At 41.5% G+C, this 25982-nt stretch overlaps 1 protein-coding gene across 1 annotated transcript in view; it reads left to right on the top strand.

Annotated features, from left to right (window-relative positions):
• RP1 (RP1 axonemal microtubule associated) overlaps positions 1–25982 on the top strand; it is a 295040-nt gene that overhangs the window by 114572 nt on the left and 154486 nt on the right. Inside the window, exon 25 of the mRNA XM_073329615.1 lies at positions 19732–19957. Coding sequence (XP_073185716.1) covers positions 19732–19957 — 226 coding nt within the window. The remainder of the gene's footprint in view (positions 1–19731; positions 19958–25982) is intronic.

Raw genomic sequence — 25982 nt, 5'->3', positions numbered from 1 at the left:
GTATACATTTACATTTAGCCATATTAAAACGCATCTTGTTTGCCTGCGCCCAGCTTACCAAGTGATCCATATTGCTTTGTATCAGTGACCTCTCTTCATTATTTACCACTCCCCCAATTTTTGTGTCATCCACAGACTTTATCAGTGATAATTTTATATTTTATTCCAGATCATTGATAAAAATGTTAACAAGCCAGGGGCCAAAAACTGATCCTTGTGGGACCCCACTAGAAACATACCTGCTCAATGGTGTTTCCCCATTTACAATGACATTTTGAGACAGTTAGCCAGCTTTCAATCCATTTGGTGTGTGCCATGTTAATTTTATATTGTTTGAGTTTTTTAACCAAAAGTTCCAAGTTAAATGTCTTTTAGAAATATAAGTATAATACCTCAACACTATTACCTTTATAGCCAAACTTGTAATCTAATTTTAAAAAAACATATCAAGTAAGTTTGACAGGATCTATTTTCCATAAACCCATGATGATTGGCATTAATTATATTACCTTCCTTTAATTCTTTATTAACTGAATCCCATATCAGCTGCTCCATTATCTTGCCCAGGATTGATATCACACTCACAGGTCTATAACTACCAGGTCATTCCATTTACCCTTTTTAAATATTGGCACAACATTAGCTTTCTTCCACTATTCTGGAACTTCTCCAGTGTTCCAAGACTTAATAAAAAACAACATGAATAGTCCAGTGAGCTCCTCAGATAGCTTTTTTAAAACTCAAGGATGTCGTGATTTAAAAATGTCTATCTTTAGTAGCTTCCATTTAACATCTTCCTGAGATACTAGTAGAATGGAAAGAGTGTTATCATATATGATATGATTATATCATCTGTTCTTTTTCCAAACACAGAACAGAAATATTTAATTAACATTTCTATTTTTTCTATATTATTATGGATAATCCTATCCTTTTATCTAGTAATGGACCAATACCATTGCTAGGTTTCTTTTTGTTCCTAATATACTTAAAACCTCCTCCTTATTGTCCTGAACTCTGCTGGCCTTAGATTTCTCCTTGCTTCCCTTATCTATTCTCTACAATTCCAAACTTCTGATTTATATTCATTACAATCTAATTCCTTTTCCTTCCATTTGTTATATATTATTATTTATATTTTTTATAGCTTCCTTCATGTCCCCTCTACACAATTTTTAAAAATCAATTTGGCCTTCTTTCTAGATTGTAGGACAGTGGCTTTTTGGGCATCTAGGAAAGTCTTCTTAAACAATTGCCAATTATCATTTACATTTTTCTGATGAAATTCTTGCTCCCAGCTGATTTGGCTCCTAATTGTTTTCAGCTTTATGAAATTGACCCTTTTACATCACCAACTATATACGTCACTGGGCTGGACTTTATACTGTTTGCACATTATAAATGTGATCAAGCCATGATCACTCGTACTTAAGCTACCATTAATTCTTAGTTCTGTGATCTGTTCCTCTTTATGTGTAAAGACAAGCTCTAATAAAGAATTCTCCCATGTTGGATGCAACATTTTTTGATAGGAAGTTATCATCTATAATATTTAGAAATTCCAAGGATGTTTTAGTACTGGCAGCATGATACCTTCAGCATATGACACTCATATTGAAGTGCCCTGTGATCACACCACTTTTTTTCCCTACACATTACAGATAGGTGAATAAAAAGCCAGTCGTTCTGTTTCCTAGTGTCATTTGGTGGTTTATAGCATGCAACAGGGTAGCTGACCCATTCAATGAAACTGGATTCAGCTCTCCTGTTCCAGTCCAGGAGCTCCCAGTTGGGTCAATTAAGAGGGCAGAGCAACACCTCAGGGTTATAAGAGACCTGGTGAGAAAGAGACGTAAGGAGTCAGAGCAGACTGAGTCAGACAGGAGAAGGGCAGAAGAAGAGAACTTCCAGAGATGGAAGGTTTTTCCTGGGAGAGGTCTGAAGGCAAGAGGAGCAGCAGAGGGTGATGCTTGCTGACTCTAAGCTGGAGAGCAGGAGTCAAGGGCCAGAGAGGGTTGAAGGAAGGAGGAGCAGCAGTGGGACTTAACCACTGGTGCCTCCTTACATGGAGTTACTGGGGACCCAAGAGGGAAACTGAGGCAAGTGGCCAATGGTAAATGGGACAAAATACAACATGGTTTTACAAAAGGTAGATCGTGCCAAACCAACCTGATCTCCTTCTTTGAGAAAGTAACAGATTTTTTAGACAAAGGAAACGCAGTGGATCTAATTTACCTAGATTTTAGTAAGGCATTTGATACCGTGCCACATGGGGAATTATTAGTTAAATTGGATTAAGATGGGGATCAATAGGAAAATTGAAAGGTGGATAAGGAATTGGTTAAAGGGGAGACTACAACGGGTCCTACTGAAAGGTGAACTGTCAGGCTGGAGGGAGGTTACCAGTGGAGTTCCTCAAGGATCGGTTTTGGGACCAATTATTTAATCTTTTATTACTGACCTTGGCACAAAAAGTGGGAGTGTGCTAATAAAGTTTGCGGATGATACAAAGCTGGGAGGTATTGCCAATTTAGAGAAGGACAGGGATACCCTACAGGAGGATCTGGATGACCTTGTAAACTGGAGTAATAGTAATAGGATGAAATTTAATAGTGAGAAGTGTAAGGTCATGCATTTAGGGATTAATAACAAGAATTTAGTTATAAGCTAGGGACTCATCAATTAGAAGTAATGAAGGAAGAAAAGGACCTTGGAGTATTGGTTGATCATAGGATGACTATGAGCCGCCAATGTGATATGGCTGTGAAAAAAGCTAATGCGGTCTTGGGATGCAACAGGAGAGGTATTTCCAGTAGGGATAAGGAGGTTTTAGTACCATTATACAAGACACTGGTGAGATCTCAACTGGAATACTGTGTGCAGTTCTGGTCTCCCATGTTTAAGAAGGATGAATTCAAACTGGAAAAGATACAGAGAAGGGCTACTAGGATGATCCGAGGAATGGAAAACTTGTCTTATGAAAGGAGACTCAAGGAGCTTGGCTTGTTTAGCCTAACTAAAAGAAGGTTGAGGGAGATTTGATTGCTCTCTATAAATATATCAGAGGGATAAATACCGGAGAGGGAGAGGAATTATTTAAGCTCAGTACCAATGTGGACACAAGAACAAATGGATATAAACTGGCCACTAGGAAATTTAGACTAGAAATTAGACGAAGGTTTTTAACCATCAGAGGAGTGAAGTTTTGGAATAGCCTTCCAAGGGAAGCAGCGGGGGCAAAAGATCTATCTGGCTTTAAGATTAAACTCAATAAGTTTATGGAGGAGATGGTATGATGGGATAACATGGTTTTGGTAATTAAATATTCATGGTAAATAGGCCCAATGGCCTGTGGTGGGCTATTAGATGGGGTGAGATACGAGTTACCCAGGAAAGAATTTTCTGTAGTATCTGGCTGACGAATCTGCCCATATGCTCAGGGTTTAGCTGATCGCCATATTTGGGGTCGGGAAGGAATTTTCCTCCAGGGCAGATTGGAGGAGGCCCTGGAGGTTTTTCGCCTTCCTCTGTAGCGTGGGGCACGGGTCACTTGCCGGAGGATTCTCTGCTCCTTGAAGTCTTTAAACTACGATTTGAGGACTTCAATAGCACAGATATAGGTGTGAGGTTTTTTTGTAGGAGTGGTGGGTGAAATTCCGTGGCCTGCGTTGTGCAGGAGGTCAGACTAGATGATCATAATGGTCCCTTCTGACCTAAATATCTATGAATCTATTTGCAGGGCTTCCCTGAGACCACAAGGGGGCACCTGGGAGAAGGCCACTTGCTTACATCCCAACTTGTGCTTTATTTGTTAGGACATTGATCTGTCAGCATTCAAGATAATCTTCCAAGTTATCAGTGACTTGGAAATAAATAATGCCATTTTTGACCTGGAGTGCCACTCCTCATCCCCTTTTGCCTGCTCAGTCTTTCCTAAATAAAATAATAGAATCATAGAATATTAGGGTTGGAAGAGACCTCAGGAGATCATCTAGTCCAATCCCCTGCTCAATACAGGACCAACACCCAGTAAATCATCCCATCCAGGGCTCTGTCAAGCTGGGCCTTAAAAACCTCTAAGGATGGAGATTCCAGCACCTCCCTCGGTAACCCTTTCCAGTGCTTCACTACCCTCCTAGTGAAATAGTGTTTCCCAATATCCAACCTAGACCTCCCCAGCTGCAACTTGAGACCATTGCTCTTTGTTCGCTAATCTGCCACCACTGAGAACAGCCGAGCACCATCTTCTTTGGAACCCCACTTCAGGTAGTTGAAGGCTGCTATCAAATCTCCCCTCACTCTTCTCTTCTGTAGACTAAAATAACCTCAGTTCCCTCAGCCTTTCCTGGTAAGTCATCTGCCCCAGCCCCCTCATCATTTTCTTTGCCCTCTGATGGACTCCCTCCAATTTGTCCACATCCCTTCTGTAGTGAGGGGACCAAAACTGGATGCAATACTGCGGTTGTGGCCTCACCAGTGCTGAGTAGAGGGGAATAATAGGTGTAACCACTGATTTTAACATTCCAGTTATGCAAATCATCCCCCCAGGTTTCCATAATACCAACTAGATCGAATTTGTGCTTATAAATGAGCAATTCCATTTCTTCTTGTTTGTTACCCTGGCTCCTAACACTGGTGTATAGGCAATTAAAGAATTTCTTCTTTTCATGTCCTTTGGTTGCTTGATTAATTTTGCTCTCAACATCTTGATTTAGTTTTAAATGAGTTGAGTCCTGAACCAAGCATAGTTTAATCAGTTCCAAGAATCAGACCCACAGAGAGAACAGCATTAAAAAGACCTCATCTAAACCTCTCCTATGAGGTCTCTGGGGAAAAAGAAAACTTAATTTATCCTCAGTACATGAGGTGATTGAATATAGGTCAACCTCCAGCATGAAACACTGGCATGCTTCAGTTTCTCCTGTAGAATAGTTCCCCGACTGGGGTTTCAGCCTTCTCTTGCTAGTATGGTAACTTGCAAATGCTTGATTTCAAGTTTCGCTCCTCAGCCAGATCTCTGTGACAACTAAACAATCTTCTTCCTGCCTCTCGTTGGATCACAGCTCTTTCCCCAGGCTCAGTGGTTGTTTCAGGACCCCCCACCCCCTGACAGTTCTTTTCCAATCCTCTCCAGGCTGCCTGACTCTGTGGTCCCCTTTTCAAGGCCTGGTCAGTCCTTTTCCCGTCTATGCAGAGTTTCAGGTGGCACTGAAGGGGAACCCAGGCCTTCCCTGTCCTCTGGCTGCCAGCCCAGAGACCCAAAGGATGCAATGGTTGTCTTCAGCTTTTGTATCACTTTTCCCTAGCTGGCTTTCTATTCTATTCTATTCTATTCTATTCTATTCTATTCTATTCTTATACCTCTCCATCACTGTAGTATCTGAGTGCCTTCCAGTAATGTGTTAAGCGGCATTACTAACATCTGTCATGTGTGGTTTGTTCTCTCTCTCATTCTCTTCCTGGGGAAGAATTGCATGTGCAGTGTTTTGGTTTGGTAGGATTGTTTCTTTAAATGTGAATGCTGCTTTGTTTTATATTAGAGAAGGCAAGATTGAAGGAGTGTACCTTGTACCTAGAGTGGAAGGTGGTGAGGTTTTTTGAGCGGCCTTCGTTCCCATGGGAGTTCATTCCACAGTCTTGGACCAGCACCTGAGAAAGCTCATAGGCAGAAGGAAACATTGTGATCATCTAATCTGACCTCCTGCACATTGCAGGCCATGGATCCTCACCCACCCGCTGCTGTAATAGATACATAACCTCTGGCTGAGTTACTGAAGCCATCAAATCATGATTTAAAGACTTCAAGTTACAGAGAATTTGCCATTTACACTAGTTTAAATCTGCAAGTGACCCATGCCCTATGCTGCAGAGGAAGGCAAAAAAAACCAACCAACCCCAGAGTCTCTGCCAGTCTGACCTGGGGGAAAATTCCTTCCTGACACCAAATATGATGATCAGTTAAACCCTGAGCATGTGGGCAAGACCTACCAGCCAGACACCTGGGAAAGAATTCTCTGTAATAACTTGGAGCCCTCCCCATCTAGTGTCCCATCACCAGCCTTTGGAGGTATTGCTGCTAGCAGTTGCAGATCAGCTACATGCCATAGTAGGCAGTCGCATCATACCATCCCCTCCATAAACTTATCAAGCTCAGTGTTGAAGCCAGTTTTTTGCCCCCACTGCTCTCCTTGTAAAGCTGTTCCAGAGCTTCACTTCTCTGGTGGTTAGAAACCTTCATTTAATTTCAAGCCTAAACTTGTTGGTGGCCAGTATATATGCATTTGTTCTTGTGTCCACATTGGTGCTTAACTTTAATAACTCCTCTACTTTCCTGGTATTTATCCCTCTGATGTATTTCTAAAGAGCAATCATATCTCCCCTCTGCCTTCTTTTGGTTATGCTAAACAAGTCAAGCTCTTTGTCTCTCCTCTTATAAGTTAGGTTTTCCATTCCATTCCATCATCCTAGTTGCCCTTCTCTGCACCTGTTCCAGTTTGAATTAATCTATCTTAAACATGGGAGACCAGAATTGCACACAGTATTCCAGATGAGGTCTCATTGGTGCCTTGTATAATTGTACTAACACTTCCCTATCTATTGGAAATACCTCGCCTCATGCATCCTTGGACTACATTAGCCTGTTTCACGGCTACGTCACATTGGTGGATCATAGTTCATCCTGTGATCAACCAATACACCAGGTCTTTCTCCTCCTCTGTCATTTCCACTGATAAGTCCCCAGCATATAGCAAAAAATCTTCTTGTTAGTCCCTAAGTGCATGACCTTGCACTATGACATTGCATCACATTTCTATTACTCCAGTTTTCAAGGTCATCCAGATCTTCTTATATGATATTCTGGTCCTCCTCCATATTGGCACTAGCTCCTAAATTTGTGTCATCCACAGATTTTATTAGCACACTCCCACTTTTTATGCCAAGGTCATTAATAAAAATATTAAAATAATATTAGTCCCAAAACCAATCCCAGAGAAAGTTCACTGGTATCCTCCCTCCAGCCTGACAGTTCACCTTTCAGTATGACCCATTGTAGTCTCCACTTTAATTATCTCCTTATCCACCTTTCAGTTCTCATATTGATCCCCATCTTCTCCAATTTAACTAACAATTTCCCATGTGGACCTGAACTCAACTGCCTTATTGAAATCCAAACAGATTAGATCTACTGCATTTCCTTTGTCTAAAAAAATCAGTTATCTTCTCAAAGAAGGAGATCAGGTTGGTCTGGCACGATCTACCTTTTGTAAAACCACGTTGTATTTCATCCCAATTACCATTTACCTCTATGTCCTCAACTACTTTGTCTTTCAAAATTTGTTCCAAGGCCTTGCATACAACTGAGGTCAAACTCACAAGCCTGTAGTTTCCTGGATAACTTTTTTTCTGTCTCCTGCTTAGACAAATTTCATCTGTGTGGTGGAAAGTTCCATTGTGCCTGGGGAGTGGAGTTGTTGCTTCATCCCAGATCTTTAGGTGGCGATTTAGATATGCTTGGCCCAGGCTGCTGAGCACTTGGAGGACAAAGACCAAGACCTTCAACTTGACTGGATAGTCTACAGGAAGTCCATATGGAGATTGTGCCATGTAATCCTTATACACAGTAGGTTACAGGGCTGCTACTAACAGGTCAGGCTTCTGTGCCAGATTTGGGCTAGCTACAGAGCTTCCTTCATGTAGAGAGATACAAGAGATGTTGTCTTTAATATACTTTAATGGACTGGTTTTCAACTTTTTCATTTGCAGACCATTTTGGAATTAAAACATTTCAGACCATTAAAAAATTTCAAATGGAGATGCAGACCTATTTGGAAATCTTAGACATAGACTGTGGACTATGTCTTAGACATAGTCTTAGACAGGTGTCCGCAGACCACAGGTTGAAAACCACTGCTTTAACACATTTTCAGCTATGGCTTTTACCAGCTCAGGTATGGTATGTTACACATGGTGCCACCTACTGTCTGAACATTGTAATACAGATACATCTTATCTCAACCTTTAAGCTTTTCATTCATATAATTTGCAAATTTTATACTATCATATGATCTTTAAATTTCAATCTGTATCAGTCTAAGTATCTCTAAATCATACTAGTTTTCTAATTATGTAGAAACACATAATTATGTAGAAACACATAACTTGGTCATCTTTCTGTCCATTAGCTGCAACAATTATCTCTGGTCAGTTTGGAACCTTTGAGTCATCATCGTCTTGTTCTCCATCCTACATCTGTAGAGTTTGCTCTGTTGATTGTTCTTTCTGAGGAATAAACTGTAGATGTCAATGCTTTCTTCTGAACTCTCCACTGTTGGTCTTGATCACATGATATGGGCAATTAATTCTTTTTCTTTACAACAGCTGGGTTCTCCTTTTTCTTCATCCAGTTTGACACAAACATAGTCATCAGATTCTAGATCTGGCAGTTCTCTGAGTGATGTCTGTTATAAAAGTGTTCATAAGCTTTTTTTTGTCTTTTTTATCTGATTTGGCTACTCTCTTCATGACTGGCCACTTTGGAGACAGCTACGTTTCCAAAGTTGGAGCAGTAGTTCTGAGCTGTCTTCCTATCAGGATTTATGCTGGACTATATCCAGTAGCCACTATCCATGCTGATGTGTAGCTCAGAAGAGCAAGGAATGGATCTTCCTCCTGTAGGAGTTCCTTGGCTGTCTGTACAGCTCTCTCATCCTCTCCATTCGCTTGTGGATAATGTGGACTGCTAGTAATATGATCAAAATCATATTTTGTTTGGAATGACTTAAATTCCATTGTGGAATCTGCATACCTGGAAAAATAGCCCACAATGACCAGGTAATGATGTCCTCTGAATTCACATAAATCTGCAGCTAGTTTCTTGCAATGTCTGTCATTGCTATCAAAGGTTCTTTGTGTTGTGTTGGTCTGTTAGTTCTGCAATGTTCTCCTGCAGATACTTTATTCTTTATGTCCTTGGTGATGCCCATCCACCACACTGACCGGTTGGCCCATTCATTGCATTTAATTAGTCCTGGGAGTCCTTCAGGAATGGAGGTTTAGGATTCTCCTCTCACTGTGTTTGGAATAATGATGCAGTTGCCTGTAGTTATGAGTCCATTTGACTCATTTAATTGTCCACATACCACAAAGTAATCTCTTGTCACTTCCTTAGTATCCTCTGGATACTTGGACCAGCTGGCCCTAATGTAAATTAGAACTTTTAAAAGTTGCATTTCTGTGGGGGTTACTTGTTGTAGGTGGTGTAGTCTCTTTTCGGACACTGATCTGTATGCCTCCACAGCATCCATGTAAGCTACATCATCTTGGAGCTCACGGGTAGTTGAGTGTGATGCTGAGCTCCATGACAGAGTTTCTGCTACTATTAGATTTTTTCCAGGAACATATTTAGCAGTTGGGTTAAATCTCGTTAACCTCATCAAAAGATATTGGCATCTCACCAGTGCTTGCCCCAGGTCTTTTCCATTGATTAGGGTTACAAATGGTTTATGGCCTGTTACCTGTGTAAATGAATCCAGTCTACACAGGTATCTGTACAAGTTCTCATATGCCCATGTTCTTGCCAGGCACTCCTTTTCAATCTGTGCGTATAATTTTTCTGCATCTGTGAGTGTGCAAGAGCAAAATCAACAGACTTCCACTCAGATCCAGTGTACCAATTGGCCATAGCCACTTACATCCACATAGACCATGGTGGGTTTGTTCACATCATAGTACTTGAGAATTGGAGCCACTGAGATAATTACTCTTACCTTTTTTGAAGGCAATTTCTTGATTTGGCTCCCTAGCCAAGATGTGTTGGACTTTAACACTTCTCTGAGTGGTTTTGTGACTGTAGAAAGATCTTGTAGGTATCAACCAAAGTAATTTATCATCTGCAGTACGTGTCTCAGTTTTGGTAGATTTGTTTGCTGCAGTCAATTCTTGAATTGCTTTTATTTTTTCAGGGCAAGGACTGATTCCATCTTTGTTTATTGTCTGTCCCAAAAACTTGATGCACATTTCCTTGTTTAGCTTTAGTCTGGACTGACTGATTATGCTTAGAACTTTGTTGAGGGTTTTGGTGTGTTCTTCCATCAATGACTCATATATCAAAATATCGTCTCTGAAAATTAAACTCCATTTGTGTTCATTAACAGTTCTCCCATCTTTCTTTGGAAAATTTCAGGTGCACTGGTAATCCCAAAAGGTAATCTTTGAAAGCAAAATCTTCCAAAGTGTGTGTTAAATGTAGTCAATTTAGCACTCTCTTTGGTACCAGAATGCTCTCAAGGCATCCAATGTGGTGTACACTGTAGCTCTTTTCATGTTGGGGAGGAATTTATCCAGTGTTGGGAAGATATATTTTTCTTTCTCAGCTGTTTCATTAGGTCTTTTAAGATTCATACAGACTTGTATTTTTCCATTTTTCATTATAACCAGTACCATGTTGTTGGCTCAGACATTTTCTCAATTATGCCAATAATTGGCATAATCTGTTCCTTTCTCTTTAACTCAGCATCCACTTTATGAAGCAAAGGGATAGGAATCCTGCAAGTTCTATTGCCTGTTAAGGTTATTTGTACTGGATCTCCTTTAAAAAGTCCAATGTCACCAAATATTCCATTTGATTTCTTCCACTATTCTCACTAGGCCAATGATGGCTACTACTCTGTGGCTGAGAATGTTGTTGGTTTTTGATCCTTTGATCACATACACTCTGAATGCAAAGCTTTTGTCTTTGTAATTAGTTCCTGCAGTGAACTGGCCCATACAGTTCAGAATACTTCCGGGGATAGTTGGGACTGTGTCAGGTGACTTCAGCTCTGGAAGGGGTTGAAGGTGATTATATGTCAGTTCTGATATGTCTGTCAGCTCCTGAGTCAATTTTAAAGTCAATAGACTTTCCATGAATATTCAGTTTAACTCTCCAGGCAGGCTCTCTGTCATCCCATGTGATAAATCCCAGAAACAATGGTTCTTGATTATCTGCAGTAGTCAGTAGTACCCTGACTGCTTTAGTGTGGCAAATAGCTACAAAATGTCCATATTTTATGCGCTTACTACTTCTTGCACCTTTGGCTCAACACTCATCTCTTGAGCTATGAATTTTTCCACTTCTTGTGTATTTAGTCTGAAAGGTTTTGCTGTTAGCCTGGGACTTGTCCCTCAATGTCTCAGGGGTTTTATTATAATTACTTTTAGCAATCATGCTGTATCTATTTACTGCTTCTAAGCTAGTTTCTGTTTTTTCAGGATTTTCAAGTTGCTCGGGCCTTTTCTTTTGCTGCTTCAGTAGCTCAGTCTCGTTTGTTATCTGGGTAGCTGTGTGTTAGGTTAAACCTGTCTTTAATTGTATCTGCTTTGAAAGACTTTTGTCTGTAAACCCAATAACCAGTCTATCTCTCATATTTTCAAATTTTATAGTCCCAAAATCACAGTTCTTATAAAAGCTTCAACAGAGTCCCCTGGTTCTTGAATTCTCTGTGAAAGCATGCCGTTTCATAAACCACATTTCTCTGATGTATGAAGTATGTATCAAACATCGCCAGAACTCCTCCACAGTTACTTTGCAATTGTCGTCAGTAAAGGCAAAGGATTTAAAGATATGCTCTACCTGCTTCCCCATAGCATGAAAATTAAATACAATACCAGTATTTCTTCAGTTTCCTGATGGAGTTCAATAGACATGCAAAATGCTACTTCCAGTCTGTCCATTCTGAAGGTCTGTCAAAGTGAAGGTCTCTGGAGCATTGAAGAGGGGCACATTGATGAGATTGATTCTACAACCTTTGTTGCTTTTTTCTTTTCTTTGGTTTGCAACCTTTGTTGCTGTCCCCTTCTGTTTCTGTTCTCCTCTGGCACTAGTTAGGCTACCTTTACTTCTGACTCCATGTCATGCACTCCTTGTGCATGGTAGGTTGCAGGGCTATTACTAGCGGGTCAGGCTTCTGTACCAGATTTGGACTGGCTACAGATCTTCCATCATGGAGAGAGATACAAGAGATGTGTTGTCTTTGAGATACTTTAATGCACTTACAGGTATGGCTGTTAACCAGCTCAGGTAAGGTATCTTACACATGTTATAATACAGTTTAGCATTCCATCACAGAGTGGAAGACAGTTTTGATGTACTTGTGATAGCCTTTGTTGCTGAGGAGACACACGGCAGTGTTCTGTGGTAGCTGGAGTTTCCTAAGGGCTGATGGCTTCATGTCCAGATATATTGCATTGCTGTAGTCAAGATGGGACATGACAAAGGCATGTATAACTGAGGCCAGGATGGGATGGAGTCTCCAAGAGAACTGGAGATAATAGAGAGCATTACTTGCAGATGCTGCTATGTGAGAGCTTAGTATCAGTGAGGAATCCAGGAGTAGTCCCAAATTATGGACTGAATTGACCAAGTGTGTGTGTGTGAGTGTGCTTTCAACCAAAGGTGATTGAAGAGTTTGCAGCCAAGGTGCAAAATATATTTCTCTGACCACCAACATCACCTCTACTTTCTCAAGTTCAGCTTCAACCAGCTGTTCTTGAGCCACAAGATGATCTTGTTCAAGCATTTGGCTATGTTGATGGTCATGGCATGGTCGTATGTGCTGAAAGAATAGGTAGAGTGGTGTGTGTTATCCTACCTGGCCTGACCCCTTCTAGGCTTCTGTACAGCCTATCTTATCTGCTCTTTCTGGTAAGGTCCTCTCAGACAATGTTCACAGGCCATCTGCTTAGCCACTGTGGAGAGCCCCAATCCTGCTATTCCCACATATTGACCTCCATCTACTTCTTCCAGAATCACCTCATGATCCTTTAGTCCCCTTCCTGGTGATATACTCCTTCCAGTGAACCCATTTCATTTGAAGACTCCCAGGCCCACTTGGGGAAGTCTACTTCCCAGAATTCCCAAACACTAACCTTAAGGGGCAACATCCCCATAACTGGTGTGCTGGGGCTGAACGTCTGTCCAATGACCAATATCATAGTATTGGATACCAAACTAATTCCCTGGCTACCCCCTTCAGTATCAGCATGGCTCATTGTAGTTTAAAATCAAAACAGTAATTCCAGTAGTGTCATTCTTGAGACAACTTTCTTCTATTGGCTGTACTTGGAGGAATCAAAATGCCTGCCCTTGCCATAACCAATGTGTAGTGGGTACTAGAGAGACACTCTTTCTAGTTTGTTGGATAACAAATAGTGTCTGTGCATTTCTGGTGGATAGAGATCTGGATATTGATAGCCTATACACGGAGCAAGTGAATGGGAGTTCTCTTGGACTAATGACAGGCTGGATAGAGGATGGGAGGGCAGCTAGAGGAAACCAGACCATGCTTAAATGTGCTGCTGCAGTATGGTGACAGTTATTCTAAGTATCTGTTATCTGACCTAATTTTAGGAACAAGATTTGTATGAACATGGAAAATTTTACAAATTGATCTCTGTGTGATGATTCAGCCCATTCCTCATATGTCCATATTACCTTCTGCTCAGAGACCCCTGAGTCTCTCTGGGAGTACCAGCAACATGTCCTAATTCTAAGATTAATGTGTATCTATGCCAAGTTCATTAGCCACAATTCAAGAATCTGGCTGAGTTCAGACATGGAAAATACAAGTATCAGCCGGACCCTGGGTACTCTGCCGGTACAGTAGTTATAATATTTCTGGCATTGCATACCAGCTGCATGCTCACAATGTGGAAATGTTTTCTATTCCCATAGATTTCTTCATTATCTGCAGAAGGTAAATTAGCACAGTCAATGATTTCTATTACTTTTGGGAATCCAGCCATTACATATGACTTCTCTGCCATTCTGTTGATGATGTAGCCTTATGGGAAATTCATCAGCTGCCTGTCGAGCATAAACTCTATTAGTTGTGTTAGGCACTGGGACTTCAGGGGAGTTATACAAAGGATGAATTTGTCTTGGAGTGTTGACTCATCTGAATGTTGTCCTGTGCTAACTCTTTGCAAAATGCCTGTATTTAATTACAGCATACTTTCTGTAGTCTTATCCTTCTCCCCACCAGATCTGAGAGGCTGAACATGGCTCTCCTATCCAAAAGGAATCTTCATGTGCACTGACTATCCATCCTTATATTGAAGTACCTTGCTACTGAACAAGTTCCTGTTGAAATGAGAGTTAGTTAATTTTGCTTTCAGTTCCTTAAATGTTATGGAATCAGTTCTGCCCTCAGCTACATGAGAACAGGTCCAAGTGACTTCAGTGAGAATACTACTTGTGTACTAGTAACCATGTAGATCTTTTTGAAACATAAAAGGTATAGTATTTGATAAATAACGTCCTTGCATCCTCTTAGGATAAGTTAACCTTTATTCATAAAGTAAGGTCTCAGGTAAGGTTTAGGATCAAGTTTTCAGGTATAAGCAATCTCAGTAAGTTTCACTATCAAAAATATAGGGCCAAAGCTGCTTACACTGAGCCAATGGCAAAGCTTCCATTGACTTCAGTGGGAACAGAATTTGGTCCAAGAGTAATACAAGTCACTAACAAGAGAAATGTGCATTTGTATGGAATAAAAATGAATTATGTATGCAGACTATGTATTTGCATGCATCCATTAGCCATTTGCATGTGTATTATATTGTAGGTGCAAATGAGGCACTTATATTTGAAAATTTGGCCATTTGGAGCTGTGCAGAAGTACTGTCCATCATTTCCATGCATAGTACATAGTTGTATTAAAAATATTGTTAAAATGTAAAGAATGTTGACTGATGGATTAGTAAATGCACTTATTACATGTAACACTGAAGAAAAATATTATAAAGAGAATGGATTTCTATTGTCATTGCACTGACAGCGATGTTGTTAAGGTTTGTAAGTGCTGACACTATGTCTTGCAAGAGCAGTGACTGCATAAGGTTAAACTTCCTGTCACCTTCAGCACTCATAACCCAGTTTGGCACAAATCTACACAATTGGCAGTCTATGCTTAAGAATGTTTCAAAATTGAAATAAATAAATGAGCTGTAGATAAAGACTTAGATGCTTTGACACTACTCTATGAGGGGAGATTCCATGACACCTGTTATGGTAACTACTGACAGACAATCCCTACAAAGTTTGGAGGATCTGATTGGTTCAGAATATTTAGCCCAGAAATTGGAACCTCTAACCCCAGATCTGAGAACCCTTGATCTTTGTGAAAGTTTAGCTCTTGATCCAGATCCATACTTGGCTATTATGGGCCACACCAAAATTCCAGATACATACAAACAAACAAAAATCCGTACTTACTAAATGGTGGGGGAATTTTGCTCTAGATCCAAATGCAAACTCTACTAGAATCCAGCCTGGAGATTTCACAGAAAGAGAGAGCATGCAATCACATTTTTAGTACTGTTTAACCAAGTGACTTTTGAACCTCTATGATGATTTGGTTCTGCTTTTGAGTGAAAAGTTCTTATAGCTCAGTCATTTTGCCAACCTAAATCACCAAATGCCAGGCCACTGGCGTCAACAGGGGTTCTATGCACATGTCAGAGGGAGAGTAGAAACCTGTATATGATGTCACATTATCCCTGAGCAATAACACCTGCTTTGCAGAAGTCAAATGGGAGAGCAACCATCCATTATTCCTATTCTGTCATTCAAACTATGTGAAAATCAGACTTGGCCGCAATGAAATTCAAACAAGCTGCATATTTAATATTAACAGATAAGAATACCTTACACTGTGCCTTTCCCCTGAGAATCTCAAAGTGCATGAAGGAAGTGTCACAGTATCCGTGTGAGGTTGGTAAGTATTATTAGCCTGCTTGGTTGGGAAACCAAGGCATGACGGGCTGTGAATCATTGCTCAAAAAGTCTGGAACAGAACTAGGAATAGAATCCTGGGTGTCTAGCTCCCAGTCTTTTGCTTTAACCACAAGACCCATCCTTTCTGCTCCCTGAGACCTTTTGTTGCAGCTATGCCAGAAAGACAAGCGCCACATAAAACTGACTGTTACTTTTGCAGCCATTGTACCATAATAGAAAGAGACTAGAAGAGTTTTTGTGAGCATTTTAGTTACTAGGGAAACAAGTCAACTTTACAACAACTTACAAAATGTTCTGGGTGTGGAAGTAGATTTGTAAATGCCAGTTTGCATTTGATTCGTGCAGTAGTTCAAGATGATTTAGTCAACCTTGGAAATGAAGGAACAACTTCAAGATGCAGTCCTTAAGATGGAAAAAAACCAATTGTTAGCAGTACAGTGTGATTGTGAGAGCATTTTTATCTGCATTGCACCGCAAGAGCTAAATCTGACATATGTTTGACAGCATTCCAGTTGGCAAACAGCAACATTTTAGTAAGTCAGTACCGCTGTGAGACCGATGTGAGATCTGATCTGACAGCAAGATAAATTGATCCCACCCCAAACTACAACAACAGATGGACTAAACTTGTAAAGTTTTTGTATGTCCTTTCAGAACATCATACATAACCTGATTTTTGGTCTGTCATTAGCATTCCTGCCTTAGTTTCCAGAAAAAAAATGAACATGAATTTCTTGGCACAAGAATGCACTATAATAATCCACTCATTGAATGTGGAAAGAATATTAAGCACATTTTTTAAGTGACAATGCTCTATACTTTACATGAATTTTACTCTTTAACAAACCTTTCAATTTTAAAAACTTGATTTTAGATATATTCTGTGCATGTTTATTAGGTCCTGCATGCAAAAATTCCAACACCTCCGCTCCAGTCCTTTCTGAATAGACCGGATAGAGATGTCCTCTGCTGTTTTGTCAAGTCATCTGCATTTGTTTGCTTTTTAACTCTACAGGTCAAATTCACAGTTGGCATGCATGGATGCAATTTGACTTCAGTGAAGTTGTGCCCCCTTATGTTTCACTCTGAATGTCAGGGAGTTCTGCAAGCACTATAAAAGCACAGAAAAAGGAGTGCTGGAACAATTTTTATAATTGCTGAGAGCAATTGAACAAAACTGAAGACGCTGTGTATCATGGAAATCACTTCAAGCCCGGGGATGTGGTAGCACCCCGAGCACCTCTACTTCCAGCACATATAAGCAGAAACATTAATTTGAGTAGCTAAACAGAACTTTAGTGGAAACAGACTGAAATAGTCACTTCCAGGATCTTCACCTCGTGCTTTTGACAGCCCTGGGCTCTCCTTTCTGCATAGAGCTCTTCCCAACCTTCATTTGCCTTGAACCACCTTTTCATCTTGTCTGTCTGACTGTTCAGATGCTTACCCAGTAATGGGGAAGAGTCCACTCCCCTCATCAAGATGAAGGCCCCATCATTCCCCTGCTCCCTTACTGGTCTCTGTTTCACACTGGCCCTTTGTCTTTTCCTTGGTCAGCTTTCCTGTGCTGTCCCCACCCATTCTCCCCAATCCTCCCTACCCCATTGTGCTATCGGTCTGCCCAAATGGAATCACAATATACAGCTTCCCACAGTGGTCCAGTTTGGAACGCTGTCTCCCACGTTAACCTTGCCTTTGAACAAAACACTCAATTTGACATTGATTCTGGGATATTAATAGCACTACAAATAAAATTAAACATCAGTGACAAAGGCATGGCTTCATTCTTCTGTGGCACTACACAAAGATAGCAATAATAGCTATTGCAGACTTTCTCAATAACAGTTCCAACTGGTTAACAGTCAGTTCGCTGCTTCAGTTGTTCAAAAAAAAAATATCAGGGATGGGCTGTTTAGTGGTTTGGTATCAGTGACTCCAACTCCAGAGGCACCTCCAGTGAGAAGAATGAGAGTCATGGGAGTATCATGTTTAGAGATGGAACTCACACCTGCCTCAGAGCTTGATGCAGGAGATGAGCCAGAGTTCAAGCCTGGTACGGGAGCTGTAGGATTGAAACTGTTTTATTCCCTCTAACAATATTGCACCGCAGATAACAGGCATTGCCCAGTGCTTAAACTGATCTCAAAAAAGTGCTAGGTCTGTCTCTAACAATGCAATTTACATACTTCACAACAAAATGTCGGAGCTCAGACACTTTGTTAAATATGTTTATAATACTCCCTCACCTTACGAGTCTAAAGTTTAGAGGCTGGATGACAGGTTTGCAACCTTGTTAGACCCAGCTCACTTTATACCCTGCACTTCCTTCATGCCAGATTGTGTGATCTTTGCCTGCTGCCATCCACTGGCTCTCAGTATCAGCACCATACCCCATATCTCTGTCAGTTTTGGCCACCCACTTTCAAATGCCATAAATCTCTGCTGCAGGTAATACCTTTGGTTAAACATATGATGCTAATGTGGGCACACTGCTAACTTCAGCCACATGTATAGATTTAGTGTCATACATAATGCCATAGCTGCACATGTCAGAATGTCCTAGAAGCCATACATGCCTTTAACTGTGCCTGGCTTGGCTCTGTAATACAAGAGAGGTGGAAGAGGATTCAGGAATCTTTACCCCATCCATGAGCCCCAGAGCTGAGTCCAGGCACAACTGTAGTCCTTGTGCCCAGGAAGCACCAGGGTATGCCAGCCTAGTGTCACTGACAGTGCAAAGCTTTCAAGAGGGAGAGGGAAAGGGACATGACCCTATTCCGCCCAGATCCTAAGAGCTGGACCCATGTAGGGAGGAAGCACAACCTGCATCCTGTGAAGAGATGGTGAAGTGGCAACCATCCCCATTGTGCTCCTGGAGGGCATTATGTCTGCTTGATGAATAATGCTTCTAGGAGTGCTGGGGTAGGATCATTACACAGTCCTCTGTAGTGCTGGCTGTGCCTTTAAGATAAAATGTAGCCCTCATCATTTTTAGTGATGCTGACTAATAGGATCATGTTTATCTTAACTAGTTTGCCCTAACCAGCCTTTATGCTGAACACTATCAGTTTGGTATGACAGGGAAAGAAAACCAGGTATTTTTCTGTCAGACTGTTCTCTGTGATTTTTCTCCATATCAACAGCTGTCAAAGCCATCATGGAAGATAAGAGACTATAAAGTGCTTAACCCTGCTTTTGTGTTTAGGTTGCTGCCTTCTGCATTGCTCAGCAAACTTCTCCTGCAGCCACAGACAAAGTGGCTCTTATTTCAATATTGCAATATTCTGTGAGGCATAATGGTTGTGTTTTACTGTTTAAATTCTCTACACTGTGGGTGTCAGCACTTGCAGAAACAGCTAACGCCTGACGCCAACGCACATAAAAATAAAAAATTAAGATAGAAGGGTCCACTGAAGACTGATGAGTTGTAGAAATAGTTAAAAATGCCCTGCCGACAAAGTGCCTTGCAAAATGTACCTGCTGATGCAGCAGTGATAGGAAAATGCCTTTTTATTTAAATATTTATTTAGTTTTATTTTGAAAAAGAAACTTTGAATCCTCAGCCACAAAAAGAGATGGTTTCTGGAGATCTAAAAAATGGACCAGATTGTCCAATCCCCTTATTCATTCTAAAAATATCATAGACCACTGTAGTCAATTAACTTACTTATGCAGTTAGGTACCATGACAATGAAGGTCTTTCTTCCTCTTTGGAGTTCAGACCCCCTGTTCTCCCCTTGGGGTGTCTGGACCCTGATTGTCACAGATACTGCTTGACATGTTTTACCACTCTCACAGTCTCATGCAGTATGGAGTAAGGGCTCATTTTCCAAGAGGCACAAACCCACGGCCACATATTAATTGTGTGCTCAATTTATAAGCACAGTTATCAATACAAGATGAACTAATACAAGGAAATGTTATAACAGACTCTCTTTCTGTTTTTGCTGTTCAAGATTAATCTCAAAGGTCTTGGGCAACTGTATAAAATCCGCATTGGTCATGACAACAGTGGAAATGATCCTAGCTGGTACCTTGAGGAGGTGAGACTTGAAAGAATGGCCCATACCTCTGACCGGGAGATTCGTCTGGCTGTAGACTGCTGGCTCTCTGAAGATCAGGATGATGGAGACACCTGGACAGAAGTAGCAATTGGAATGTCTGAAAAGGAGCTTTTGTCAAGTATGTGCTGCCTACATTATAACAAATATTTATTAAACCTGAAGGGCCGTATTCTGGGTTGCTTTGTGAGCTGTTCATACCTACCCCTCCCAGTGCAAAGCTGCCTGAAAGCCAGTGTGACCAGCCACAAGACAATCCCTCCCAACACAGAGCAAATGTGATGGTTCTGACAAAACCCCTTCTCTCCCAGAGGCCAAGGGATGTGGTCAGTTTATCCCTATGCTCCTGTGGTGCTTGGCTGCTGCAACTGCCCCCTAACACTGGCAACTGGTGCTACTTAAAGCAACCAAAAGGCACACATTGACTGAGGAGCAGGGAACACCAAGATAGCTTGAAATACGATTAATGTCTCCCACTCCTAAGTTGCACAAAATGCTTTGTAGTTGCAGCCCAGGATCTGGGCCAATGAGTAGTTGTTGCTTAAACCAGATTTGAGCTACTCTCTTTAAAATTGCAATGTATAACTTTAGGATGGATCTTTTGAAGGACATCAGAGGTTATCCACATTTCTGATGACACCACGACTCTCTATAAGTGGAGCAGAAAAAACACATACAACAATTAAAAAGAACAAAGAAACACATTTCTGGGCTTTTATAGTAGCACAGGGAGCTGGAAAAATTATTTAATTTATCACTTCTTTATAGAATTCCCTTGACATTAACAGGATGATGGTTCAGCTATGATCTGGCATCATAGGCCCCTGAACTAGACATTATGTGTGTTATAGTTCAGGCAACTTGCATGTGAGATGAGGTAGTAGGAATGCAAGGAATTAGTGGCTCAATGTATAGAAGGGTCATCCCGCACTTAGTCAGTGACAGTCAACTAATTCCAACATATGTAAACAAACTAATAGTTTTAGGAAGTAATCCATTTTCCCCAAAAAGCAATCTAGATTGGAACGGGGAAATTTTTTTTCTTAGATTTTAAGGCCAGAAAGAACTTTTAGATCATCTGTTTTGATCTACTACACAGCACAGGCCATCGAAATGTTGGGAAAGACAGAGAGGCAAACTCATCCCCCCTCACCCCCTTGCCCTTTTCCCCATCTCCAGAATAGTATGCAATTTAAATAGCACCCTCACTGATTAAAGCGTTACGTAAATTAGGGCTGTGCAGGTGGAACTGGGGTCCATATCGTCTGGAAACAGGTATTCGCATGAACCACAGGGTCTCTCTTGGGAACCCCTAGGGGCATAAAGGCCACATACTGGCGCAGTAAGAAAATGAATGCCTGACTTTAGTGGAGTTGCGTCAGGCATGAATTTGCCTCTCAGGACCCGATTCTCTCCTGGGCAGTCATTTACAACTGTGCCAAGGAAGTGTAAAATACTGCCATTCTGATACGTACACTCACTTTGGCCAGTTGTAAATGGCTACCCAAGATGCAAGGTAGTGGAGAATCATGTCTCCTGTGAATATTGTTGGGAATATGCTCGAAACAGGGCATTAGTACAGCCCTGTTAAAAGTGGTGGTACACTATTGCTATTGTTGTCTTTACAGGGACACCATCTTTGTTAAAATATATGCGGCGAGTAAAAAATATTCATTATATGGGTTTTAGAAATTTAATCTTTTTTTACGTTTATAGTTACAAATTAACTATTGATTTGGGGTTCATTTAAATTGAACATCAATATAAACTCAGCAGGGCTGCCCAAGGATTTTCTATTTCTCCATAACCAGAAAATGAAACTCTAGCCATTTGCATTTCCAATTTACAAGGGTAATTGCTTACAAGTACTGGACAAACCACATCGCAAGTCGTTTACCCAACCAAACAAATAATGTGCAGCATATTACCTAACAACAACCTGATGCGATTTTATAATTTGTCTCCAGTCCTTTCGAATCAATCTGGTACCTTTCACCAGCACTAAATTCACTTAATTAAAAAGTAATAATAATTTGCCAAAAACATTAAACCAAATGGAAAAGAACTTTTATAATCTAAACTCATTGCATTTTTTATTGCTGTTCTTTGCCACTGATCTTTATTACGCATCTTTCCCCTCTAAATGGTGTCCTCTCCCTGCTTTCTCCATTCAAAACTCCATTATCCTCCCAACACAGACTTGAAACCTTGGAGTTGATTTTGATTCCTCTTTCCCTTGCCACCTTCTACCTGCCCAATCCATTCCCTCAAATCCAGACTGCTACCAGTTACTGTCAGTTCTTCCTTCAATCTCTAAAATCTCTTCTTTCATCTCCTTCTGTTTCTGACTTTGACAACTTTTCCTCCTGCTTGTCTCCTTACATGAGGTCAGTCAGTTCAAAATGCTGGCACTAAAATAATCTTCCTGCTCAGAGTGATGCTTTCATCCCTGTTTAGCCTTCACTGGCTTCCCTTCATTTTCCGTGTCAAATTCAGACTTTTCACCCTTCAAGGTTCTGCATAACTCTGCCTTTGCCTCTACGCTTCAGGTTTTATTTTTCCCCCACTTCCCAACCTACTAGCCCTCACATCTGAGTGCCTCTTCTTATCTTCTTCTCCTATCTCCTCATCATGCCTTCTCTCATATCACTCCCATTACATGTGGGACTCCTTCCTTGCAGTTCAGGACAGCCTTACTGACTTCCAGTGTTCATCATTTTACACCTACTGAATCAGCGTTCTTCAGACGTGACTTGGTTTGATCCCGTTGTGACTAGGGTGACCAGATAGCAAGCATGAAAAATCAGGACGGGGGAGCGGGAGTAATAGTTGCCATCTGGTCACACTAAACAAACTCAAAGAAAATCTGTTCAATAGTTATTAAAGTGACGGATGCTTAAGACTGACATATGTGGCCGGAATTGTGTCATGCAAAAAAAAAAAAAAAAGGAAAAAGAAAATAAACTAGAAGATAAAAAAAAATCTGTAAGTGCTCACAATTTTATTTTAAATACTCATGACTTTAAAACTGCAGAACTCTTTTCAAACATGGCTTAAGCTTTTGATCTGAAAGAGCTATACAGTACAAGAAATGTTGATGTTTTTATTTGTTTTCAAATTATCTAACTGCAAACTGTGTAATGTGAACATAAAGGGGAAAAATCTATTTTGTCCATGCTTGAATACATCAAAAATGGTTGAACTAATTTGGCTCAAACTGTGACTATTATCGGACACAGGATACCTGACTGCATAGAGGACTTTTTGTTTGAGGGATTCCTATATTCTCAAACCTCTTGAAAAATGCAATATATCTGATTTTCTAGCATCTTTTGATACCATTGTATTACAGTGTTAGAAATGTTGGTTCTTTACTGCTTTAGTGTCATTTCCAGAAGCCCTGCCAGCAGTGATGGTGCTGTCATGAAAGAGATTGTAAACATAATGGTTACAGTAAGTGGTGAGCTGGAGCTGGTTCGCCACCTCCGCGGGTGCTCTGGGGCTGGAGCACCACGGGGAAAATTTGGTGGGTGCAGAGCACGCACCGGCAGCTCCTTGCCTGGCCCCAGCTTACCTCACCTCTGCTCCTCCTCCTCCCCTGAACGCGCCGCCCCACTCCACTTCTCCGCCCACCCCCGCCAGGTTTCCCGTGAATCAGCTGTTCACGTGGGAAGCCTGGGAGGGCTGAGAAGCAGGTGGCAGCTTCATGCTCAGGCCCTGGAGCAGAGGTGAGCAGGGGCGGAGGGGGCGCGAGGAGGGCCGCCCGCACTGCAGCATGTAACCCGGGGGGCATGCAGGGGAACCACTCCCTGCCCCAGCTCACCTCCGCCTCCCTGGGCCTGAGCGCGAAGCCGCCACTTGCTTCTCAGCCCTCCCCGGCTTCCCGCGTGAACAGCTGATTTGCGGGAAGCCGGGGGTGGGGGGGCAGAGAAGCAGAGCGGGGCGGCGTGTTCAGGGGAGGAGGCAGAGGTGGAGCGGAGATGAGCTGGGGCCAGGCACAGGGCGGGGAGCTGCCGGTGGGTGCTCTGCATCCGCCAAATTTTCCCCGTGGGTGCTCCAGCCCCGGAGCACCCAGGGAGTCAGTGCCTAAGGCACCACTTTTGATGTGATCGGTGGGGGGAGCAGCCACTCCCCCAATTCCCCCCATAGCTACGCTACCCTGCCTCTAGGAGCCAGAGGGACCTGCTGGAATCTTCCTGGGAGCCGCCCCAGGTAAGCACTGCCGGGACTCCCCACCTCGCCCCCTGGCAGGTCCCTCTGGCTCTTAGGGGCGGGGTGCGGTGGGCACCCACTACAGTGGCCCACGAGACCCTCCTGCCCAGTTCTGGGGGCAGTCAGGGAACAGGGGAGGGGGTGGATGGGGCAGGGGTCCCGGGGGAGGGCATCAAGGAACATGGGGGATTGGATGGGTAGGAGTTCCAGGGGGCGGGGGTGGTCCACGACCCCCTCGTAGGGTGAGGAGGGAACCGGTTATTAAAATTTTGGCAGCTCATCACTGGTTACAGTGAGTATTGTGGCCACAGGTACAGTTAGTGGGCAACTTTAATATCAGTCTATGGCCTTGATCTTGCAAACATTTATGCATTAATCACTTTATGCGTATGAGTAGTGCATTGGGGCCTAAACCTCCAATACTTAAACTCTCAGCATAATTTTTGCATACAGTGTTTGCCTGGTATGTTTTCAGGTATGTTTTACAGTATCAGTTCAAATCAAGGAAATAAAATACCAGAGTAAATTATGAAGAAGTGGAAGAGGACTCATGACTAAAATGTCTCCATGCCATAATGTTTGCATTTATCACTTGCCAGATAGTGGGGAAATTACAGCTTTTGGGGAACAATCGTTGAGTCTGCTGAAAATTTCACATGAAATAGCAGCTATGTAAACTAATAGCAGCTACCTGATCTGAAAATAATTTGGGCAATTTGTGTCATTATGATCACACAACAACTGTAAATGTTGAAAAAAGCTTATCTCATATGCAGACTGAGTGAACAAAATGTAAGTTATACTTCATCTTAAATTCATCTGCTATTAGCTAGGAGTCTAAACTAGTGAGGGTGACCATTTTAAAACTCTGATAATAGAGTTACTCTGAACAGTGTTGAGTTTGAAATGATGAAGTATAGTATTTGGAGAGAAAAGACAAACAGTAACAGAGCTGTGACTTTTAGTTTCTTATTCTTCCATTTTAATACTATCAGATATGCCTCTTCCACCTTCCCAAACATGTTAAGATGTCAACATCAATTTAGTCTTTCAAACAAAACTGGCTGCAACACTTTTAAATATATACAGTGGGCAAAACTGACAAATAATGTTGACCTCTAGGGTTTGAGTTTGCAAGCCATCCATGCAGGTAAATCCCTTTGAAGTAAATAGGAGTTCCACATTCAGAGTGCTTGCAGGATGGGGACCATAATGACTCTCATTGATCACCTGAGATCAAACAGTATTGCCAATCCCACATAACTCAAAAACCATGAGTCAAACCCTCCCGCCCCACTTCGCCAATCATTAGATGTTAAAAAATAATCCAGTTTGGATTCTCTGTTTTTTTTCATAGAAGTGTAGCACTGGAAGGGACTTTGGTAGCTCATCTAGTCCAGTCCCCTGCACTCATGGCAGGACTAAGTATTATCTAGACCATCCCTGACAGGTGTTATTGAGACATTATGATGCACTTTGATCACCTTTCAAGCTTTTTTGCCACAATCATAGGAGATAGATTACTTATTTTTTAAATGTTAACTCAGTTTCTTATGTAATCACTGGACTCCAGGACCTGGGACTTTAAGAAAAACACCAGATAACACAAGGTGCATGATAAAATCTCAATAGTTAGCAAAACACTGAATTGTTATGGCCTGAAAAGGTACAAACTAGGTACCTAAGTGCTGTCTCTCCTCACTGAACTCCTGTAATAGTCTTTAATGTTAAGTAACCATTAGGTTCTTTTTTGAACATGTCTATTGTACCTGCTTTTACATCTGTCTTTGATGGAGGCTCTCAGAAGTTCACCGTCCTCTGCATGAAAGCATTTTACCTCCCTTGTTTCAATTTTTCAGTCCATGACCTTAGGTCCTGGGGTTTTCCATTTGATTTTAGAGCTTATTTAAAGAATCCTTATATAGCTACTTGAA

The sequence above is a fragment of the Lepidochelys kempii genome, chromosome 2 (assembly GCF_965140285.1).
Source record: "Lepidochelys kempii isolate rLepKem1 chromosome 2, rLepKem1.hap1, whole genome shotgun sequence".
NCBI classification, from domain to species: Eukaryota; Metazoa; Chordata; order Testudines; family Cheloniidae; genus Lepidochelys; species Lepidochelys kempii.
This window is presented reverse-complemented; position numbering and strand designations above follow the sequence as displayed.